General features: G+C 39.2%; 1 protein-coding gene across 1 annotated transcript; it reads left to right on the forward strand.

Annotated features, from left to right (window-relative positions):
* Window positions 1-203: 203 nt before the first annotated feature.
* pggt1b (protein geranylgeranyltransferase type I, beta subunit) lies at window positions 204-20,371 on the forward strand. The gene is made up of 9 exons (XM_067612074.1): window positions 204-367; window positions 1,187-1,305; window positions 4,333-4,397; window positions 4,949-5,100; window positions 5,501-5,633; window positions 9,119-9,164; window positions 11,857-12,041; window positions 12,682-12,790; window positions 14,748-20,371. Exons 1-9 carry the CDS (start codon window positions 240-242, stop codon window positions 14,912-14,914), a joined length of 1,104 nt encoding a protein of 367 aa, XP_067468175.1. The 5' UTR covers window positions 204-239; the 3' UTR covers window positions 14,915-20,371.
* The last annotated feature ends 574 nt before the right edge of the window (window positions 20,372-20,945 follow it).

Here is a 20,945-nt window from a genome sequence, read left to right on the forward strand (position 1 = left end):
GGATTGGTCACAGTCACTGTTACTGGATATTCACAGCTCTCAAGCTAGAGACCTAACAGGTTGCATCATGAAACATGGCAGTGTCCACGACGCAAAACCTGCATGTTATTCTGTGTATTAATTGTGATTTTGCTTAAGTGCACCAAATCTCTCTCTCTGCACAGTGCGCCGTACTGTAGAACTTTTGTTTTGAAAAATACACGTACCGGAAAAGATTCCTCATAGGTGCGGATGCAAAGATGGCGGAAGAGGAGAGCCAGTTTGAAGAATTTGAGCAGATAGACTTTTTAAGAGATAGACATGTACGATTCTTCCAGAGAACGCTTCAGGTGTTACCTGAGAGATACGCCTCCCTGGAGACAACCAGGTGAGTTCACTGAAATGAAAAACGTTACTCAGGTTTAACTGTTTTATTGAAGAACTTGACCAGCAAGCCAAGCTAGCCGTTACCAACGCTTTTGAATGGAGGCTAGTGCTACTTAGCTTAGCAAGCCAAGCTAGCCGTTACCAACGGTTTTGAATGGAGGCTAGTGACATTTAGCTTAGTGTGCTCGGTAACATGAGCTAGTGAAGTTATGACAGATTGGCTGTAAAACAAGGAACTGACTGCCCAACGGTGCACAACGCCCCGTTCAACGTATGAGTCAACATTAGAAGTTTATATTATCATAGGACATAGGCTAACTCTTTTTAAAAAATGGCTTAAAAAGCTTTCTGTTCAGGAAGGCTTTCCATATTTTCTTTCTGTTGTGTGTTGTATGTTATTAATGCTGAAGCACCTGGAGATTCATTACGAATGACAAGTGCAGTACACATTGAGTATATTTATTATTAACTTGAAAGTGATCTTCAGGTAAAGTAGACTTAAATTGCTCAGGGTTTTAATTAACTAGTAAACTAAACAAACATCTCGCCAGTTGGCTCAAATATCATCGGCTGAACTTAACCAATTGCTAAATAATGACTAGATGACCAACCACGTTGCCTTACTTTATTCTTTAAAACATTGTTTTGAACTAGGTTTTATCACCCAGGTATCTAATGTGACCATTCACTGTCACAGTTTACATTACCTTTGATTTGTTGCATAGCTCTAACATTGCACTCATGATGAAATCTGTTTTCTTTTTGTCTATCAATATTATAAAGTGAAATTCATAAGATTGCTCTGTGCCTCCTTTTCCAGGTTGACTATTGTATTTTTTGCCCTGTCTGGTCTGGATGTGCTGGATGCTCTGGATGTAATTGATAGGAACATCATGATTGAGTGGATCTACTCATTACAGGTTCTACCAACAGAGGACCGTAAGTCTCCTGCCACACATCCTGTTTCTCACCATTCACAAAAAAAATCAAGTCAGGTCATTTTATTTATAGAGCACATTTAAAAACAATAAAAGTTGACCAGAGTGCTTTACAGACACTGAGAAATACAATCAAAATGAAAACACAAACAAAGTTATGAGGATCAAGGGGAAAAATAAAAAAATGCAGAATAAAATAAATAAAATGGGTTTTAAATCCTAAAAACGCAACACCATTGCACAGAGAACAAATAATGAATAGAGATAGAAAATAAATAAGATAAAAACAGTAACCCTTCATGTCTTCATGATGACTATTAAAAGGCTGAAGAAAAGTGATGAGTCTTAAGATGGGTTTTAAAAATATCAGTTTAAGGTATAGGATCTAATGATGAGAGGCAAACTATTCCACAGTTTAGGGCCAACAATGGAAAATGCCTGATTACCTCTGGATTTTCAATGGGAGCGTGGAATGAAAAGCAATCAAAAAGAGTAGATAAAATCCATGAAAGGTCTTTTCAATGTCATTGTGTGAATAAGCTGAATTTTAGCTGATAATTGTGTTGTGGCCAGAAGGGCTTTCTCTTAGCAGCACTCAGCAATTCAGAGCAATTTAGATTTGCCAATTCAATATATATATAGTACACTTACTAACTTCAATTTCCCTTTGTAATTAATAAAGTATCTATCTGAAATAACAATAGAACAAAATGTCAAACAGATTCTAGTCGTAGTTGCAGAATGGTGCATAAACTGAGGCTGATGTTTACAAAGTTGTCGCCCCATTGCATGCTGTGAAGCTTTCCAATACACCCACCCTCCCAGGAGGCCAAAGTATGACGGTTTTCAAGGCCGACTGTGCAAGTAATCGTTACCAATAAGCATGACATAATGAAGCGTAACATGAAGCAGCAAATCAAAGGCAGGTGTCAACCTCACTACATTGTTAATAGGTTGAATGAAGCATAATCACCTCTGACACACAGCTGTTACAACAGACATACTTCTGGAATTTTATTCGATTATTTTAACAAATTTAGTAAACATAGTCTGTGTAAATAAAGATCAACCCATTTTCCCCGATCTTCAGCATTATAAATTTAATCTGGTACATAAATTCAAATAAATAAGAAAGCAAATGGGATGAAAGCCTGTCAGCTTCAACAACAACATTCTTGTGAGTCAGACAGTAACACCGTCAAAGCCTCGGGGGAGCTGTAGTTGTTGAGTGCTTAAAAAGTAATTAGGGGTCTATTTTTACAGAAATGGCAGGATGTTTTCATTTTTCTTGCCAGTTTAATAGAGATCCATTTATATTAGACTGTGGTCAGAAAAGCCATTGTGAGCCCTTGAAATAAAATCCCTCTATAAAATATTAGGGCTATGACTAATAATTATTTTCATTATTAATTCATTTGCAGATTATTTTTTCAATTAGTCAATAAATTGCTTGAATTATAATATGTCAGAAAATAGTGAAAAATGCCTTTTACGATCTCCTAAAGTTTAGGATGATGTCTTCAAACATCTTGTTTAGTCTGAGCAACAGTAAAAAAAGAAAACAAATCACTAAATTTACAATTCACATAAGACTGAGAAAAACAAAAAACTGGGACATATTTGGTATTTTTGCTTGAAAAATGACAATTAATTGATTAGCATAATTATAGTTGCCAATTCATTTTCAGTCAATCAATTAATTGATTGATTGTGTCAGCTCTAGAGAATATACTTTTCTAGTAGAACAGAGATTAGCTTCAAAAGGGGAATATATCTCTATATATGGACTCACTATATATGTGGGACTGTAAATGACTGTATTGTCATTATGGGCAGGCTCCGAGAGGACACTCAACATCTGTAATTATCATCAATAGAGAACTTTAGTGGTGTTGGTCGTGTGTAAATGGTCATAATGTTCGGATGCTTCTTGTGGAAAGGACAGAAGATACTTATTTCAGGTCAGGCAGATGACTCTAATAATGTGATGGAATGTATTTGTTAAAGTGTCGATGGTTTCATCAGGGTGGGAGTGAGCGAGCGCAGCTGGGGCGCTGTTGGCTCAGGACAAGTTTAGGTTACGGCCAGATTTTCTTCCAGGCCTTTGTTTCAGGAAAGTCTAGTCAAGTTCACAACTTTAGAATAGTCAAACTTCAAAGTCTGAAATATTTTCACACTTGCTGAATTCTAAAACAGCTATTGGCCTCCAGGTGTCCTCCTCACCTTATCTGCTCCAACTGTACCTCTGTTCATTAAGGAAAGTTTGACTCTAAATATTTAATGACTTGTTTTTTTTTCTGTCTCTTAACAAGCCACTCTGTGCCATCTGTTTAGATGCCCAGTTAGTTAATTATTCAACACATCAACAGAAATCATGTCGAGATAGACGTGCTTGATTGGACTCATTTTTGCTGCTGCCATATGTTTGGTGTCTGGCAAGTTTCTTGTCATTAGATGTGAAAATACAGCTTGGTAGGGTTTTTTGGTAGGTACGTTTTTTGAAATAAGAATTGAAAAGCAGGCAGTTTTGTTTCCATCAGTATACTGAAAATACATTCATACTATAGACTTTTCTATTTTGACTGAATGCAGATTTGCAAAGTACAAACTAAAAAATAAGAGAGCTTAACATTTGATGTAGTGCAACATGATTGATTTTTTCTAAGCATTTCATAGTCAGAAATCTTGACATATGATTTGTGACCCATGCCAAAATGTTGATCTGAGAATGCTTAAATTGTCATATGCTGAAATTGTTACATTTTGTGCACTCTTTGCAATATGACATGTTGTTTATTGGGTCCTGCCATATATAATGTTCCTCTTATGGCCACTAGATGGCAACAGCACACTGTATTTATCACTAGTAGGTCACCTCATTGTGCATTTTTGCTGCACCTCACTGAAGGTCAGTGTAAACAGAATGAGACCTTGTTTGTGAGACAGTGAAACAAAATGGTAGTTTCTTGTCCCAGTTGTCTTAATTTTTACAATGTACACAACGCCCTCCACTGTTGATCTTTTCCAGAATCCAACCTAAGTCGCTGTGGGTTTCGAGGATCGTCACATATTGGTATTCCTTACAGCACCAAGGTACTTCCTCCTCATATTCTGAACTGTTTCCAGACTTATCTACAAACCTGTACCTTTTATATAAAATCCACATCCACAGCAGTCTAAAGATATATTTTGGGTCAATGTGTACTTGTTGCTTTGATCCCATCTTCCCTCTATTTTACCATCTGAATCAATCCTTAAAAATATTTTTATATGATGCTGTTTAAATTATTGTACCAGCCCGCTCCTTCACATCAGGGAGGCTAGGCCATTTCTAGTTATAAGCATCTTTCTAGCAGCTTTAATATTACCAGTCAGTGTAGTAGATATATTTGTTCCATTTTGCATTTCTGATTGACTCTCATTACTGCTCCCCATGGAGACATAGTTGTGTATAATGGCAAAGAAAACCCCAATAATTTCCCCAAGAGGTCTATTTAGCTGTTTGCAAATAGCTAAACACTTAATCTGTTTGGCCCTGTTATCAGATTTTAAATGCATTTTTTTTTTCATATATTGTAATGTTCTTGTTTTTGCCTTTCCACTGCAGTTGTATCAATAATATCTTGTTTTGATATTTTGTTCAGGGTCCAGGGGTGCTCCATCCATACGACAGTGGCCATGTAGCCATGACCTACACAGGGCTGTGCTCACTGCTAATACTGGGAGACGACCTGAGCCGCGTTAACAAACAGGCCTGCCTGGCTGGTCTCAGAGCACTGCAACTAGAGGACGGCAGGTCAGTGCACTCTCTCTCACACACACACACAAATTTTCACTTACACTCTGATTTACACTGGCACTTTCATTCTGACTCAAATACACCTGAGGTCATGTGAAGACCAGCGGTCTTAATGTGGACTGACACTAACTCACGTTTGTTCTTGCAGCGGTACTTACAAACACACACACGTACACACACAGACACATCCATTGTGTAAATCACGTTTGGCAGGTAACACCATCTTCAAACAGAATTAATACTGATTAAACATTTAAGCTGTCATTTTCATACTAGTTAACATGATATGTCTCAAATGTTACAAATTCTAAATATACTTATTCAGCTAGTTTCCAACGGTTTGCGTAAGTTTCCTGTCTTTATAGCTTTCTGTGTCTGTGCATCTTCCTGCTTCCAGTTTCTACGCAGTGCCAGAGGGAAGTGAAAATGACATACGGTTTATCTACTGTGCAGCCAGTATCTGTTACATGCTGGATGACTGGTCAGGCATGGACATCCAGAAGGCCATTGAGTACATCAGAGGAAGTTTGGTGAGTAGATATTAAAAACCTAGACTGAGGCAAAGTGTTTGTTTTACCTCTAATCAATAAAACAGTGAGAGCTGTATTCCAAGCCAGCGGGACGGCCTCCAATTGTACAACTTCTGTGTCTGCGTCTGCACTTGAATGAGGCCACCCACCTTCAGAAGGTGGCACTCTGCCTAGAAATACTTCATTTATAATAAATGGAGGGGGTTGAGCGGTGCATCATGGTCTAAAGCTGTAGCAGAGGTTTTTTCCACCCCGCCAGCAGGAAAAATCTAGTTTCAAGTTTATGATGTGGCACTTGAGTGATATTTTTGTTACATTGTTTACTGATGTCTGACTCAACCCTTATTTTAGCCTCGCTGTTTGTTTTTCTATCAAATGTGAGTCAGACACATCAAAGTGGCGTTGTCTTCATGGTAGTCATCTCTGTGTCATTTACAACTCAAGTCCCAGGAAAAGAGAGAAGATCCCATTCGCCTCTAAACCTCAGCTTATTTCAAGTTTAACATTTAACACAAGAGTGTTTCATTACATAGTGTCTGTATGGTGTGCACGGGTGTGTATGCAGCATTCTCACACCCGCACACACACACACAAACACTAAAAGAGAGAGAGAGAAAAAGAGAGGCCTGTTAATTAGTTAACAGATAACTGTAAATCATGACTGAGAAGTATATTTAGTCACTGGCCACATACTGGTGGTTGGATTCTAAAATGTCTTTGGCAGTGCGAGTTAGCTGATGGTGAATATAAGAGAAAACACCAGATGATGGTTGGTTTTGTGTAAAAGGGCCTTGAACAGTAGAGAAGTTGACTAGCCACCCTGAAGTTTCACCTGGCGCCAGGTATCCATTTACCAACCTTATTGTTACACACTGACAGACAAGGAGTCAACCTTATTAGTTTTTCCCAAGTGACAGCCATCTGTTGTAGATCTTTTGCATTTTTTAAGGAAACGCTGTTTATAATAGGTAGTGTCTTTCATAAAATAGCTTCAAAATTTGTCACAGTTTTAGGATAAATAAGGTCTTTTTTAAAGCAAGTGTGTAACTTATCCAGGTTTATAAAAACCTGTTCCATTTTTGGTGAACAGAAATACCAGGTCCCATTTGTAGTCCCAAAACGAGGTAATAGAGTGTACTTATTCATTACTGTCAGTTATTTTTAGCTGTTTTGTTCCATTAAAAAGCTTGTTCAGACTGAAAAATAAGAAAACCTATCTGGGACCTTTGACTATTTTTGTAACAATTCCTAAACAAATTCAAATAATAGTGTACTGTAGCTACTGGTTAACAAAATGACAATGTAACAACAATGTAAACTGCAAAACAAAACAAAGTTAGACTTGGATCTGTTTCTTAGTGTATGTTGTTGTGTCGTCATGACAAATATTGTTTAATTTCTGACTGCTGACACTCCATTGCATCACAAATGAATGCAAGAAGGAAGGCAAAATAAAATACATTGATGCATTACATAAATATATTACAGTAAATCAGTGGCGGCTGGTGACTCAAAAAATTGGGGAGGACAGGAGGAAAACCAACATGGAATCTTACAACAAACTGCATCAAACTATATCATTGTTCCCCACCTGATGAAACCCGAGGGGTGGGGGGCAATTTTATATGGCAATAAAACAATTTGCTTTCAAAAACAAAAACCCCTGAGTGGTGAAAAGGCTGCTTCTTCAAAGAATATTAGCATATCCATAATGTCTCTAAACAAAGAAGAGCTTATTTAAGCCATGGAGTGGATCAAATGTGTCATTTTACCAACAAAGTCAAATTCAAATTTATAGTATTGTTCTATTGTGACAACAAATTTATGTTCTCATCAAAAACAGACAACATATCACATAATTTACACGTGTTTCCTATGTATTTTCTTAGTATGCAGAAATCCGTACGGATCACGGATCAACTACAATCCCTTACACCACTAGTTAACAATTGTTATTCTAGCTACTTTAAGCTTATTACTCAATATACGGCTCAGCCTAAAACGAACTAAAGAAACTGTCAGAAGCAAAGCAGCCAGACCTCCTGCACTCATTCACTAATCATACAACATCAACAGGTGACTGAACAACCACTCAATTAAAAACGAATGAATGAGTGAGTCCAGACAGCTCACTGTAACTTCAACAAGCAAACTAACGTTACCCACAACACATTATATGATCTCTGCTGCATTCTTGTTAAGGAGATAAATTCACACAGCAGCCACACACACAGAGACATTTAACCATCAGAGATTAAATTAGCAACTAAAGAGACAGAGAGAGAGACGCTGTATCTGACTCGTGTTATCTAATGTCTTCTTCTTTCTTTCATGGAGATGAAGTATCCATGTCATAACGTCCATCTGTAGCTGTTGGTCATCTTGTTTGTTAGTTAACAGAACTTTGTGGCTGCTGCTTAACCAGTCTGATATCATTAGCAACAATGACAAACAAGCTAAGTCGCCTGGTTGTTTCTCTGGTTGCTTCTCTCTCCAGCCTCCACGGCAGCATCCTGCTGCTGCTGCACTGCACAGACAGCTAGCTAGCTTAACAACAGTCCTTAGCAGTCCTTCCATGGATGTATAAAGAGTCCTTCAGGCTGTTACAACAAGCTAACTGTTGCGTTGGCTAACACAAGGAGCTATCTACTGCTGCTACTCTGCCTTACAGTGGAGAGAATTGAAGATGAAATCTGGAAACTATCATTGGACCAACTCGATGTCAATATTGCATTCTGGTTGTTGATTGGTAAGGGAGGACGTCCTCCCTTGGAACGTCATTTAACATGTCATGGCCAATCACAGATTAGCATGACAAAAAATGAAATACATTGAGTCCAATGTAAGAGATCCCGCCCTGCGGAGGTCAGCAGGCACCCGTCCTCCTCTGTCCCCCACTCCACCTCCACCAATTGTGCCCCCCCCACCACCACTTCACACACTGCTCTTTCTCCTCCCGCCCTGCAGGTGTCACTGTTGAAGCATTTCAAACAGAATTTCAGTAATGGGAGGATTTTTTCCAAAGAAGAGAGAAAAAATACTTCATAAATACTGAGATTTGGTAATGGTTTATTTCAACCAAATATTCTTTTTATATTTTGATCTCCCTTTTGCCTCTCAAAAAATAGAGGAGGATCAACCTCCTCTGTCTCTATGGACCAGCCTCCACTGCAGTTGATGCATCCTGCAGTGACTTGACCAGTAGAAAAAAAATGTGAAACCTCAAGATTGATTTCAAGAGTGATACATCACACTTGAGCAGTTCTTTAACAGCAGTGACATCTCTACATTCAATTTTAAATTATGGCTCACAAATGTTTTTTTCATTTTGAAAAAAGGTTCCGTATGAATAAATACGTACATGCAACAAATGAGTGCAGTTCAATCTTCTCTAGCACTAATCATTTTCCCCAGGAACAATAGCCTTTCTTGCTAGATGTTGTATTGCCGGTAATTGAATGGCTGTTTCTCTGTTCTCTACACAGTCATATGATAATGGGTTTGGCCAGGGAGCTGGGCGGGAGTCGCATGGTGAGTACAGTCATCTTCTAATGGTTTATATTATTTCTTACAGTTACAGACATCAGAAATGTGAGTTTGAAAGTTTTCCGCACACTAGAGGAATAGAAATGTACACATTTGGCAGCCCACAGCCGTCAGAAGTCTGACATGTGAATATCACTTTGATTTTTAAGTGAAAGGGTTCATATCGGATCCAAACATTTGTGGGCGTGTTGGCAATGTTGTAGTGGAGGGCATGAAAGTGGCTGATGGGAGTAACTGGTTTAAAGGATTAGCTATTAAAATCCATTTCTGTAGATACATTGTCCTCATTAATCCCTCCCCTGCTCAAATTAAACCTTATTATTCTGGCACAAAAGCCCTCATCCTACTCACACACACACATTACAGTTCAAAGCACAGCTTGGAACATATCCGTAGTCGCCTTTTTGACACAGTAAAGGTAGCGTTTCCTGTGACAACTGTGTGACAGACAGTGAATATATGGATTACATCTATAAAAATAAAACTGCTATAAATGGGCATATCCTGGTGCATCTAAGTGCTTTGTTTTCTTGTGATAAATTCAACTTCTATGATTACAGGCTTCATTGAGACTCTGCTCACTTGTGCACGCCAGCCAACTCTCTGTCTGAGGGCTGAGTACACATCAGTAGACATACAGTAGATGCTCATTACCATCCACCCGTGGAGTGTATGTTTGTTCAGCATCAAGACCTCCCACACTGCGCTTTAAATGTGCGCAGACTCTCACATTGCGTTGTGTGCAAATATTTGTTTTTGAGCCACTGTATAGTCCAATACATGGAACATAGTATTACAGAAACAATGTGCCAGGATTAGAAATTAAATGTATTTATTTTACGTATTAAGTCGCCTTTTAATTTACTACTTCTTTGATGCCAGTATTTTCTTCTGCTTTAGGCTATGTACTATTGTTGTTTTTCATTAGACAGCACGGTTCTTTTTTCATCACTTGAAAAATTCCCAATTGTAGATGTCCATGAATTAACACTGCTGCTCATGGGTGAAAACGGTCACATTTAGATGAGACTATGTTGTATCAATGAAAGGAGGGGCATGGTCCCAGAATTCTTGGTCCAGCAAACGCTTGTTGAGCAGCTGCTTTGACAGGAATACAACAGAAGAGCAACTGCTACAACTGTTTCCAGTGCAGCCAAATGAACTTGCATTGTTTTAATATAGATGTCAGTCTTTTGTTGCAAGGAGTCAATTTCTCCCTGCAACAAAAATAACCCGCTGACAAAAAGAACTGAAAATGATCAGCAAAAATGTGTCTACAGATCAAGACATGAACGACTGCAGCCAGCACTAACCTCAGTGACAAATTCATTGCATTGCATACATTGCATGTCCTGTGATTGCTCCCCAGGGTTTCGCCAGTTGAATGCTTTCAATGTGAAGCAGCGGCAGCACAAAACATTCAGTTTGCATTAGCGGTAACTTAACAGTTCTGATACAGCTGTAGGAGAGTGAACAATAAACAGTGAGGCTGATGAGAGATAAAATTAAAAACAGTGACACTGGATTACATCCATGCATTGTTCCTTGTGAATGTCTTGTGCGTAGGTAGGCATTTTGAATCCCAAGCTGGAATGGCGGACTCCGCCACTAGCAATGAGAACTACTATATAGAGAGGTAATTACAGATTGTAAATACTTTGAATGGCTATTGCTGGCGATACAGCAACCAGCCAATAGTATCAAAAATGTGATTTGATTTCATGAAAATCTTAAGGATTATAACTAAGTATTAGGGTGGGCTATTGGGGTCATATGATTGTTCCAAACCTAAGATTACGGTAAATGGTTTTGGATTTCCCAGAGCTGTCTTTGATTCAGATTTATATTATCTCCTCTGATCTTAACATGCCTCTAGCAGATATTGAGATAGACGTAGTTGATTGTAGACAGACGTGACATGCTTGCAGATTTACACTCCTGGCCCACACACTTCACTCCACCTTGTCTCAATCACACATGAACATGCACAAACACAGATAAGCAGCGACAGATGGTGTGTACGGAGGAGTTAAAGGCATTGTGATAATAAAAGCAGTTAACAGTTGGGTTGTAGAGGGTGATGGATAGTTGCTTCTTGTGAAAGTACTGATAACAGCCTGTCATCAATCAATAAGCACACTCGTGTTTGTATGACTCTACTGTCCAAGACACTCATGGCTGCATTGAGTGCTTGGTGTTAGGACTAAAACAAATCCTGATATTACTCAAAGGTTTATAGGGCTGCCAAAGCAGTCTTTTGTTCCTGCTAAAACTCCTTAGTTCTTTAATATTGAAGTATATCAATACAGGCATAGCAGTCATTTTCCCCACAAACGCACACACATAGCTGCATCTTCATGTACAAAACATAAGGTAGCTCCATGTTGTGATAACTTCCAAGGCAAGGAGGAAAGTGAGAATAGCAGCATGCAATCAAATATTTGGCAAGGAAAGGGCCCACACACAGACACACCCTCTGTTTTTACAGCTCTGCCCTGTAATCATCTAGTTGTCTGTCATTAAAACATGTCAGGGTGAAATGCTGAAATGCTCGCCTTCCAATTTTATGACATTGTCGGAAATCAGTTTTCTCGTTTAATCTGGATTAATTTGTTATAAGTTGTCTATGTTTACTGTATGTGTCTGATGCACCTGCCTACCTGTCTGTGTTTTCCAGGTGGCTGGACGTACTGTGCCATAGCCTCTCTGTGTCTGATGGGACGACTGGAGGAGGCACTGAGTCAGCGGGAACTGGACAGAATTCGACGCTGGTGCATCATGAGGCAGCAGAGCGGCTTCCACGGGCGCCCCAACAAACCTGTAGACACATGCTACTCCTTTTGGGTGGGAGCTACGCTAGAGGTACTTACTGGTGTAAAACACATACATAATCATCCTCTGCATGCGTTAACATGTTTAGTGCATTTAAGTATTTGCTTTGATCGCTTTGAAAGTAAAAGGATGCATAAAATAATACATTTAATTTTTTTTTTATTGCACTACACATACTCACGCTGTTTAAACAGCCCAAAACCTTTCTGCATGTAGGTCATAACTATGCCAGGTACATAGATGCACACACATGATCTAGAAAACTGAACTTAACTAGAAAGCGATATGAGTAAGCGAGGGATACAGGCACACATTCAAATGCACAAAACAACACAATGCAGCAAAACTGTGAATTTCTGGGTCAAAACTGTGTCCGAGGTACAAATGTGCACACACAAAATATTTGTATATAGCGAAGTACGGTATGGCAAACATTGAGGTTTGCTGTTTTCTCCTTATAGTATTTGTATACATAGATATTGGAAATCAACATTATCTCACTTTCTAAACACAACATGCTTAGCATCTCTTTGGCTTTGCAAATGTATTTTAAACTATTTAAATAGCCAGTTGACAATTTCGTGTTTGCTCCCAAATGTCATGATTTAATGTCTCTATTGTTCCCTTCCTTTCCTCCACTGCTCTTACTACATCATCTCTGCTGTCCTAGCTCTTAGATGTGTTCCAGTATACAAACTTTGACAGGAACAGGAGCTTCATCTTGTCCACACAGGATCGGTTGGTGGGAGGCTTCGCTAAGTGGCCAGACAGCCATCCAGGTAAACACTTTGACACTCAAAGCTTTGGTTTTTACAGGAACGTCTTTCAGTAGACGTTTGCAGTCACCAGATAAACTGCAAATAAAAAGATGCTAGAGAAAAGCAAATAACAGAATGCTGCCTTAGTTTCTATGTATCTTGTGTTAGTGTTGTTTTGTGTATCTGCAGTGTGATTTGTGTCTAGGTAAAAGTGATGCAAATCCTATGCACTTAACACTACTGTAGAACACAGGAGGGCAGTGGGGTTAAATGTCTTGTTGATTGTCCATATGGTGGAAACTAAGTGTAACAATACACACATGGACTGGGTGGTTGCTGTTCTTTCTTATTGTTGCTGTTTATTTTTAGTAGCTTGCCTCAAGGACAGAAAGAGCAGTTTCAAAGTCTTCTTTGTGTCTTTCTCTCTTTTGGTTGGCCAGTTCCTACCCTGCCCTCCACAGGTGTGAAGAGGTCAGGGTGGAGTTGCAGTTGGCAGTTGTACTTGAGATCAATGGAAAAACTCTTGTAACCCTAACCTTCAATGATGTACATGTTTGTGTGTGTGTGTGTGTGTGTGTGTGTGTGTGTGTGTGTGTGTGTGTGTGTGTGTGTGTGTGTGTGTGTGTGTGTGTGTGTGTGTGTGTGTGTTGGTGTGTTCTTGCTTGCCCTTGTAATGTGTAATTGATGAGTCGATTGTTCACAGGTAGCCCGAGGACACAGGAGATCGAGCTCCTCATGTTACAGAAAGAAGGCAGGGAAGATAGGCTGGAAGAAACAAAGAGGCAAAACAGGGGCTGTATTGACAACGCCTCGTAAATATTACCAAACAAAAGACAGTTTTAGGAAATGAAAGGATTCTAGCATTAGGGTTGTGTATACTTGAATAGGGCAGTCATGCAGAGCTTAAGCCATACAGGAACTGGTCTGGGAAGATAGGAAGGTAACAATAACAAGACAAAAGGAACAAAAGAAGGTGGTCCACATATAGCCAAATGCACTTTGAACATTTGACACAACCAGGTTCACTGTTGCTCTTTCAGGCATTCAGGTCATCTTAGTGTTCAGAGTAGGAATAGTAGGGATTATATGGAGCAAAGGCCAAAATTTCGAACCAGACTGATTGAGTTACCAAATTGATCTTAATACTATAAACTGCAATTCATATAAAAAGTCTCACCTCAAAATTTGGGCTAAAGGTGAAACAAATAGTCAGTTAATCCATTACAAAATCAATCTGCAAACAATATTTATTAATCATTCAGTCGTTTTAGTAATTTCTTTTATCAAGCAAAAACCGTCTCTCCTTGAAGGTTCCCAAATGAGAGGATTTGATGCTTTTCTGTTTGTTGTATAGTTGTCAATTAAATATCTTTTTGATTTTGGACAATTAAAGATGTCATGTTGGGCTCTGGGAAATAATGACATTAGTTTTTCCACAATGTTGTGATGTTTTATGGCCTAAATGATAGTTGCAGCCCTGCTTGGACTAATGCAGACATCTCATTTGCATAACCTTGTGTCAGTCACTAAGAATCCTGATTGATACAGCTAATGGTGCTTTGATTGATTCCGATGTCCATGTCCAATGATCTGTCATTTCATTATAATTCAATTTCTGTTCCATTTACTGGCCTGTGGAGCTTTTACCCTGATCCCAGAGGGGCCAGGGGGCCACCCTTTGTAAATTATTTATATTTACTTAAAGGAGCAGTACAAGGAAAAAGAAAGCTTTTGCATAATGGGAAATGGGATTGTTGTTTTATTGATTCAGTAATGGAGAGTGAGGTGACAACAACCATCGTTGCCGTAGCTCTAATCACTCTGAAGTCTACAGACTCACGCTGTCATATGCAGGTGCTTCTGTGCTGATACATTTTAACCATCTCTGACCTAGTTTTCCCTCTTCCCCTCCTTTCTTCACTCTTCCACCTCTATCCTTCCTCTCTCACCCTTTCTCATTCTATTTCCTGTCTGCCAGACCCTCTCCATGCCTACTTAGGGCTGTGTGGTCTGTCTCTGATCGGAGAGCCCAGCCTGAGGAAGGTCCACCCAGCTCTTAACATCACCCAGAGAGCCTTTCAGCACCTCCAGCAGCTGCAGCAGACATGGAGGGACAACACTGGCAGCTGTACCAGACAGCATTGACAGAAGGATGATCCACAGCTCTGCCTCTGAACAGGTTCGGTAATCAGGAACATCTAATAGAAGTCAGTCAGAGGCAACTGGACTTGTGTTTCTGGAAGACGTGAGGTCACTCATCTGAGAGGCCTCCTCATTTCAGGAATCAGGAAAGTTTTTGTAAGACTCCAGTTACACAGTGGTAACTTCGGGGAGCTCATTTTAAGTCCATCTAAAGCGACTTTTTTGTTAAGCAATATAAACCACACTTTTTTTGCTGCCTTTTTATTAGTAGACAAAAATAAATACAAATGTGCATTGTGGTTTGTGGGAATAAAATTATGTGCCAGAATGTTAAATTTGAGTCACTAGTGACTTGAAGACATTTCAGATGCCTGAATTTCGCTACTTTTTTAAAAAAAAAATTAAATTTTGGAAGCAGTGTCTACATAGGCTGTGTAGCAAAAGCAGCACTTGAAAAGAGCAGCAGTTTGAGTCCACTGTCGGTGACTACACGGGATGCGTTCAGGCACATCATACAATCGCTGTGTTTGTAAAACGGAAGAAAATGGACTGAAATGTAAAAATACGCTTTGAGTTACAAGAATATAGCGCTAGTGTAACAGGAGCTGCTATGCTATTATAGTATTGATTTAAAACCGAAGCGTATCTGTTCCATCAGACGAACGACTGAAAAACGCAGCTGAAATGCTTCCTGTGTAGACAAACCTTTAGCCTCATCATCACAGTCGACACATCTGCTGTAAAACTTCTTAGTCAAAGATGAACACTACAGGCTTGCTTCCCATGAACATTAGAAACATCCCCGAAGACAACTTTATTCACAATTTGACAGGGAACCCCAGAGCAGGTTTATGGAACATCTAAATTATGTGTTTAAAAGGTTCTGGGGTAACTGGCACCTTCAGCAGCTGAAGGTTTTTTAAGTCAGCTTGTCTAATTTTGTTTTGTGCTAAATAATGTCCCTGTATTTAAAGAAAATATAACAAATAAATAAGCAGATTGATTTTTCACTTTTATTCACAAACCAATATGGGCACAGTGGTAATTTTTGGAGGATATTTGGAAACTGTTAAGATAAATACTCCTTTAGATGAACATTTCTTCATTTTCAGACAAAAACAACCTCAATGCAGTATCCTCCCAACAGTATATACAGTATTTATTTGCCTCTCTGCCCTCGTGACATCTCCGTCCTCACATTGCTCTTGAACGTCTTCAAAGCCTCGAGCACTCCGGTCCCAAAGGTGATACCAGCCTGGCAGGTTTACTCTCCTGAGCCTCGCCCTTCAGCTCTCTCTGGTTTCACCACTGCTGGCTTTGTTTGGTGATCAAGAGGAGATTTAAATGGTAATGCAAGTGCTGTGGCACAATAAACAGAGAGGCAGCTAAGAGCCAACAACCACCTTAAGGGTAAAATCTATGACTGTTGGAAGATAATTCAAAAACTCGTTGAAAAAAGATTAAAAAATGAGCTTCGCTACAGGCCTTATCTTCATAGATCACATAAAACCTAATTTATTGTTCAGATTTTTCCTGAGGCTAACAGAAAAAAAAGATGGAGCCTCATGAGGGAATTTGGTAAGAAAAGGAAAATCTTTGTTCCCTGCAAGGCAGTAACTGTCCATTTTAGCAGCAGATCCTTTTCTGACATCCCCATGACTCCTGAACTCCACCAGCTTCCATATTCCCTGCAAGGCACTAACCAGCTTGGAATCAATAGGAGGAAGATGAGACAGTGGCATCATAACTCCGAGATGTATTGTTCTGAACACCAGGAATCTGTTATTTTCAGAACTGAAAGGTAGAAAGGCAGGTAAAAAAACAAAGAACAATGAGCAGAGTGTGCCACCAGAGTCAAGTTACAGAAACAACCGTTGTCTGACATGCTGGTCAAATATTTGAGTTCTGAAATGTTTACTTTCCTTAAGATTTCTTTGACTAAGCCTTGTAATTCTACCATTTATCCCTGGTGCACTACTCACTGTCTGCACAGAGGCTCACAGACAGTTCAAGCCACTTGATATTTCAAGGCTCAGCTCATACAAGTGACCAGCCTTCTTGCTCTTAAGCTAAGCTACAGATGGATGATCTATAGTTATGAATCCTAATACGATCCCAAACGTGGTGACACATGAGCACTGAAATTCTGAGTTGAGCTCAACCAGGTTTTCTTGCTTCCTCATCACATCAATGCTGCGATTCCCAGCGAGCAACATTTCCAGCTTCACTGATTCCTCAAGCTCCCTGCTGAAGCCACACCCTTTCATTTTAAAGACCGCTGTCACAGCAAACACCTGCTCCCTGGGATGACGAGCGAGGAGGAGACAATGTCACAGCAGGACACGGGCAGTGAATACATTGGCCTATCTGCAACATGTTACCTGCAGGAATCTGCTGTGTTTTGACTGGCTGTAAAAAAAAAAAAAAAAAAAAAAAAAAAAAAAAAAAATGTCGTCTCGCTGGTGAAGCCTCGTCTGCCTTCCCGCCAAGTTGCCCTCTTTTGCAGAATTAGAAACCAGACCACGCAGACAGAGGAAAGGAGAGAAGAGGGGAGGAGAGGTGAATAAATAAATCATTTTATCCATCTATTATTAAAAGTAAACTGTCAGAGGCTGGAATCTCCTCTCTGCCAAACTCCCAGTGTTATAAAGCCCTGTTTTGGTGCAAGAACAATAGCATTTTAGCTAACTACATCCTATATTGTATTATTTTATGTTACTGTTTTGTGTAAGATTGTGAGCTTTGCTACAGTTGCTGATCTTGCGGACTTCTCTTTTGCTGTTTTTGGTTTGTTTGTTTGTTTTTTAATATTTGTTAGCATAATATCTTTTGATGGAGACTCACACTTTTCTTATTTTCTCACCTCAATTTATTTTTAATAATTTCACCTTTCGGTTAAGGAAAACTATGACTTTTGTTGCAGCTGCTGAATTGAGCCTCAGAACACAAATAATGTGATAATCCAAACAAAAATTGCTTTTTAATCATCAGAGTATTTAGTATAATATGATGAATATCAGTCTTTTTGTAATTTAGTTATGAATTGTCCTCAATCTTAAGTCATTTTGAGTGGGTTCCTGACTTTAAAATGCACTGGAGACAAACAGCCACTGCTGCTGCACCGCTGTGGAGCCAGATCGATTGAAATTGAATGATCTTGTCTCCCACGCATCTTCTGAAGCCTGAACGTTTTCTCCTTATTGGAGCTCCTGAGGCTGAGTTTCTGTCCTTATTGTACATAGGCCGAGTCACATGGCAAGACCGCTCACTCAAACTTGACTCTCTGAAATGTGCCTCATGTAGCATTTTTCTGGGTCACTGCTCTCTGAATGCTCTCTTCTTCCTTTCACTGTGCTTAAATTGGTTTTTAGCAAAGTTCTAACTGTTTCCATCAAAACATGCACTGAAGATGAGTGTTGTCTGGAAGGGATGGAGGAAAGGTGTATCCTAAATCCTTAGAAACATTCAGGAAATGGTACACCTTACACTGTAAACCTTTTTTCCTGCTCCCATCGTTGTACAGTTCACTTATCTAATCAGACAGACTTACTGGTACTGTAGAAGTTGTTTCCCTGACTCTGGCTTTAAATCTAATCGATAATGCATTTCCAGAAGGAGGGAAGAATTCATTGAGACAGAACCCAGAAATGCTTACTCGACTTTTAAAAAGGAAAGATTAAGACTACTGCACATGAAAGCTGCATCTATACAGCGGTTTATTGCAACTCTTCTTTGCCATATGCCACGGCAGTTGATACTCTCAGTCCAACAGCATAAAAAGAGGGGACCACGGCTTTGCACTTATAAGGAACCATATGTAAGAATTTTTGTTTAGCCCTTTTTGTACCTCACTTTGATAGTGAGTCACTGTAGCATCCAGTCTGCCCTCAGTCCAACATGAGAGGAAGAAGAAGGCTACTTCTTCTTCAAGGTTAGTTTAATTCAAGCAAATGTTAGCTCAATGTTAGCACTGAATTGATATTGCTATCATACTTAGTCAAAGTACCAAGGCCTTTCTCAATCTGCGTTCTTGTCTATACTTGTAAAACATCATCAGTCGCAGCCCAAGTACTGTATCACTTCAAAGTCCACATCCAGCCAAGTACAATCCAAATGCCCGGATGTGTACTTGCTCTGCCTGTTTTATCAAGGATACATCAGGAGCTGACTTGTGTGGGCTTGGAACAGCCAAGTATCCCAGAGTGCATTTCACACCAACCGGCAGCGATGGCGTAGATTTTGAGCCAGGCGAAAAGCTGTTGTAATTTTCACTGTAGAACTACTAATATGTCACTTCATTCCAGTTTTAATATTTTTTAAGGTGAGAAAGTGACCATTTGGATTACCAACATATGGTCAGTTTATCCAAATAATGTGTCTGGAAATTTGCTGCAACATTTTCGGAGATGTGAGGAGTCACTGGCCGAGTGAGACCGGCTGGTCATCTCGGCCGCTAGCAGCCCAACTCCTGACATGATCAGCAGGTCAACGTCTGTTGATATGCACAGACATACACCACCATACAACAGATCAGTCTATTTTAAATGTTTTATTTTATTAAGCTACATAACAGTTTGGATTTTTTATTCTAGCAACAATACAGACTGAATAACATCATTTACTGCATCTCTCTGTCAATGAGGTTATTTTTTGTGAGAAAGAAGTGTAAATGGAGCTTTGAGTTCAGATTAGTTTGTCACAGTACAGTCAGGTAGTTGTGTTGAAGCTGAGCTGGTGCTGTCAGCAAGTACGCTGTTGTTCCAATTGAAAAATGATCGTACTGCGTCCTACTGTCCTTGGAAGTTTGTACTCCAGAGTCGAACTTGCCAAGTCTGAACCAGCAAGTATGCAAGCCCGAATTTGATGTACTTGTTATTGAGAAAGGCCTTTAGTTACTTAGTTAATGCACTATTGATTCAGCGCTAACATAGCATAACTTAACAGACAGCCCAATTCTGGAGACATGCTGTCCCCAGTCAGTTTGGAGAATGAATTTGACAGGTGGCCAATTCTTACATATAGCACCTTTAAAGACCTGCAGTGTTTGGATGGTCCAGGGATTTGAAAGGAAAGTGATCTGACATGCAGCCAAAATGTCTCATGCAGTCAGTCAATCATGAGCCCTTGCTCTATCATCAACTAATATACATAATGTATTGATAAATAATGTACCAATAAATGTAATGGAATTTATTTTTTCTATGCTATGTAGAAATATTGAGTGTAGATACATATGTAAATGTCTATAAATATGTGACTTATATTGTGCAAGTGCTCAAGCTGAAAAAAAAAATGTTTACAGTGACATTAGTGAGACGGTTAGAGGAATTGGATATGCAAATATTAATATGTGATGTATCATAGTACTTCAACTTTAAATTTGAGGACAGTAATGTTGATTCTAGCTTGGCAGTGCGTACTGTATTTAAGGTAAATAAACACACATACTTACTCTTGCAATTGTTTTGGTCTCTGTTGCTTCGTCTGTGTATGTTTTCCATTTTGTACATTTGCACATTAAGATCATAGATTTGGTTTGGTATCAAATTTGGGGACCTTTGTTGCATGTCATGCCCCCATTTCACCGCTTGTTTGTCTACCTCTATACTGTCCACTGTCAAATAAAGGAAGAAAATAATATAATAATAATACATATATATATATATATATATCTATCTCCCCTTGGGAACATGATTGTGCCCAGTAAATTTCATCCACCTGTTAGATTGTATTACTGAATAGTGAGCAAATTATTTTGTGTCCAAAAAGGAAATGCTTTACTTCTGAGGAGCCTGAGTGTGTTCAGTAATTTTAGAGGAAACCATGTTATAAATCTTTCATTTAAACCCTAAATGTGTCCGGATGCGCCTCGGAGGAATGGTTGCGGAGCCGCCAAAACCTGTAAGATTTGCTGCCAATTTAATGGAAATCAAAACAATAATTTTGTCATTAGAGTACGTAATGATTGAGGAGCTAAACATACAGTCAGGATCATCAAACTCATGTACACCATGTTTCTTTCAGATGTTTAAAA

The sequence above is a fragment of the Thunnus thynnus genome, chromosome 2, assembly GCF_963924715.1.
Source record: "Thunnus thynnus chromosome 2, fThuThy2.1, whole genome shotgun sequence".
NCBI lineage: Eukaryota > Metazoa > Chordata > Actinopteri > Scombriformes > Scombridae > Thunnus > Thunnus thynnus.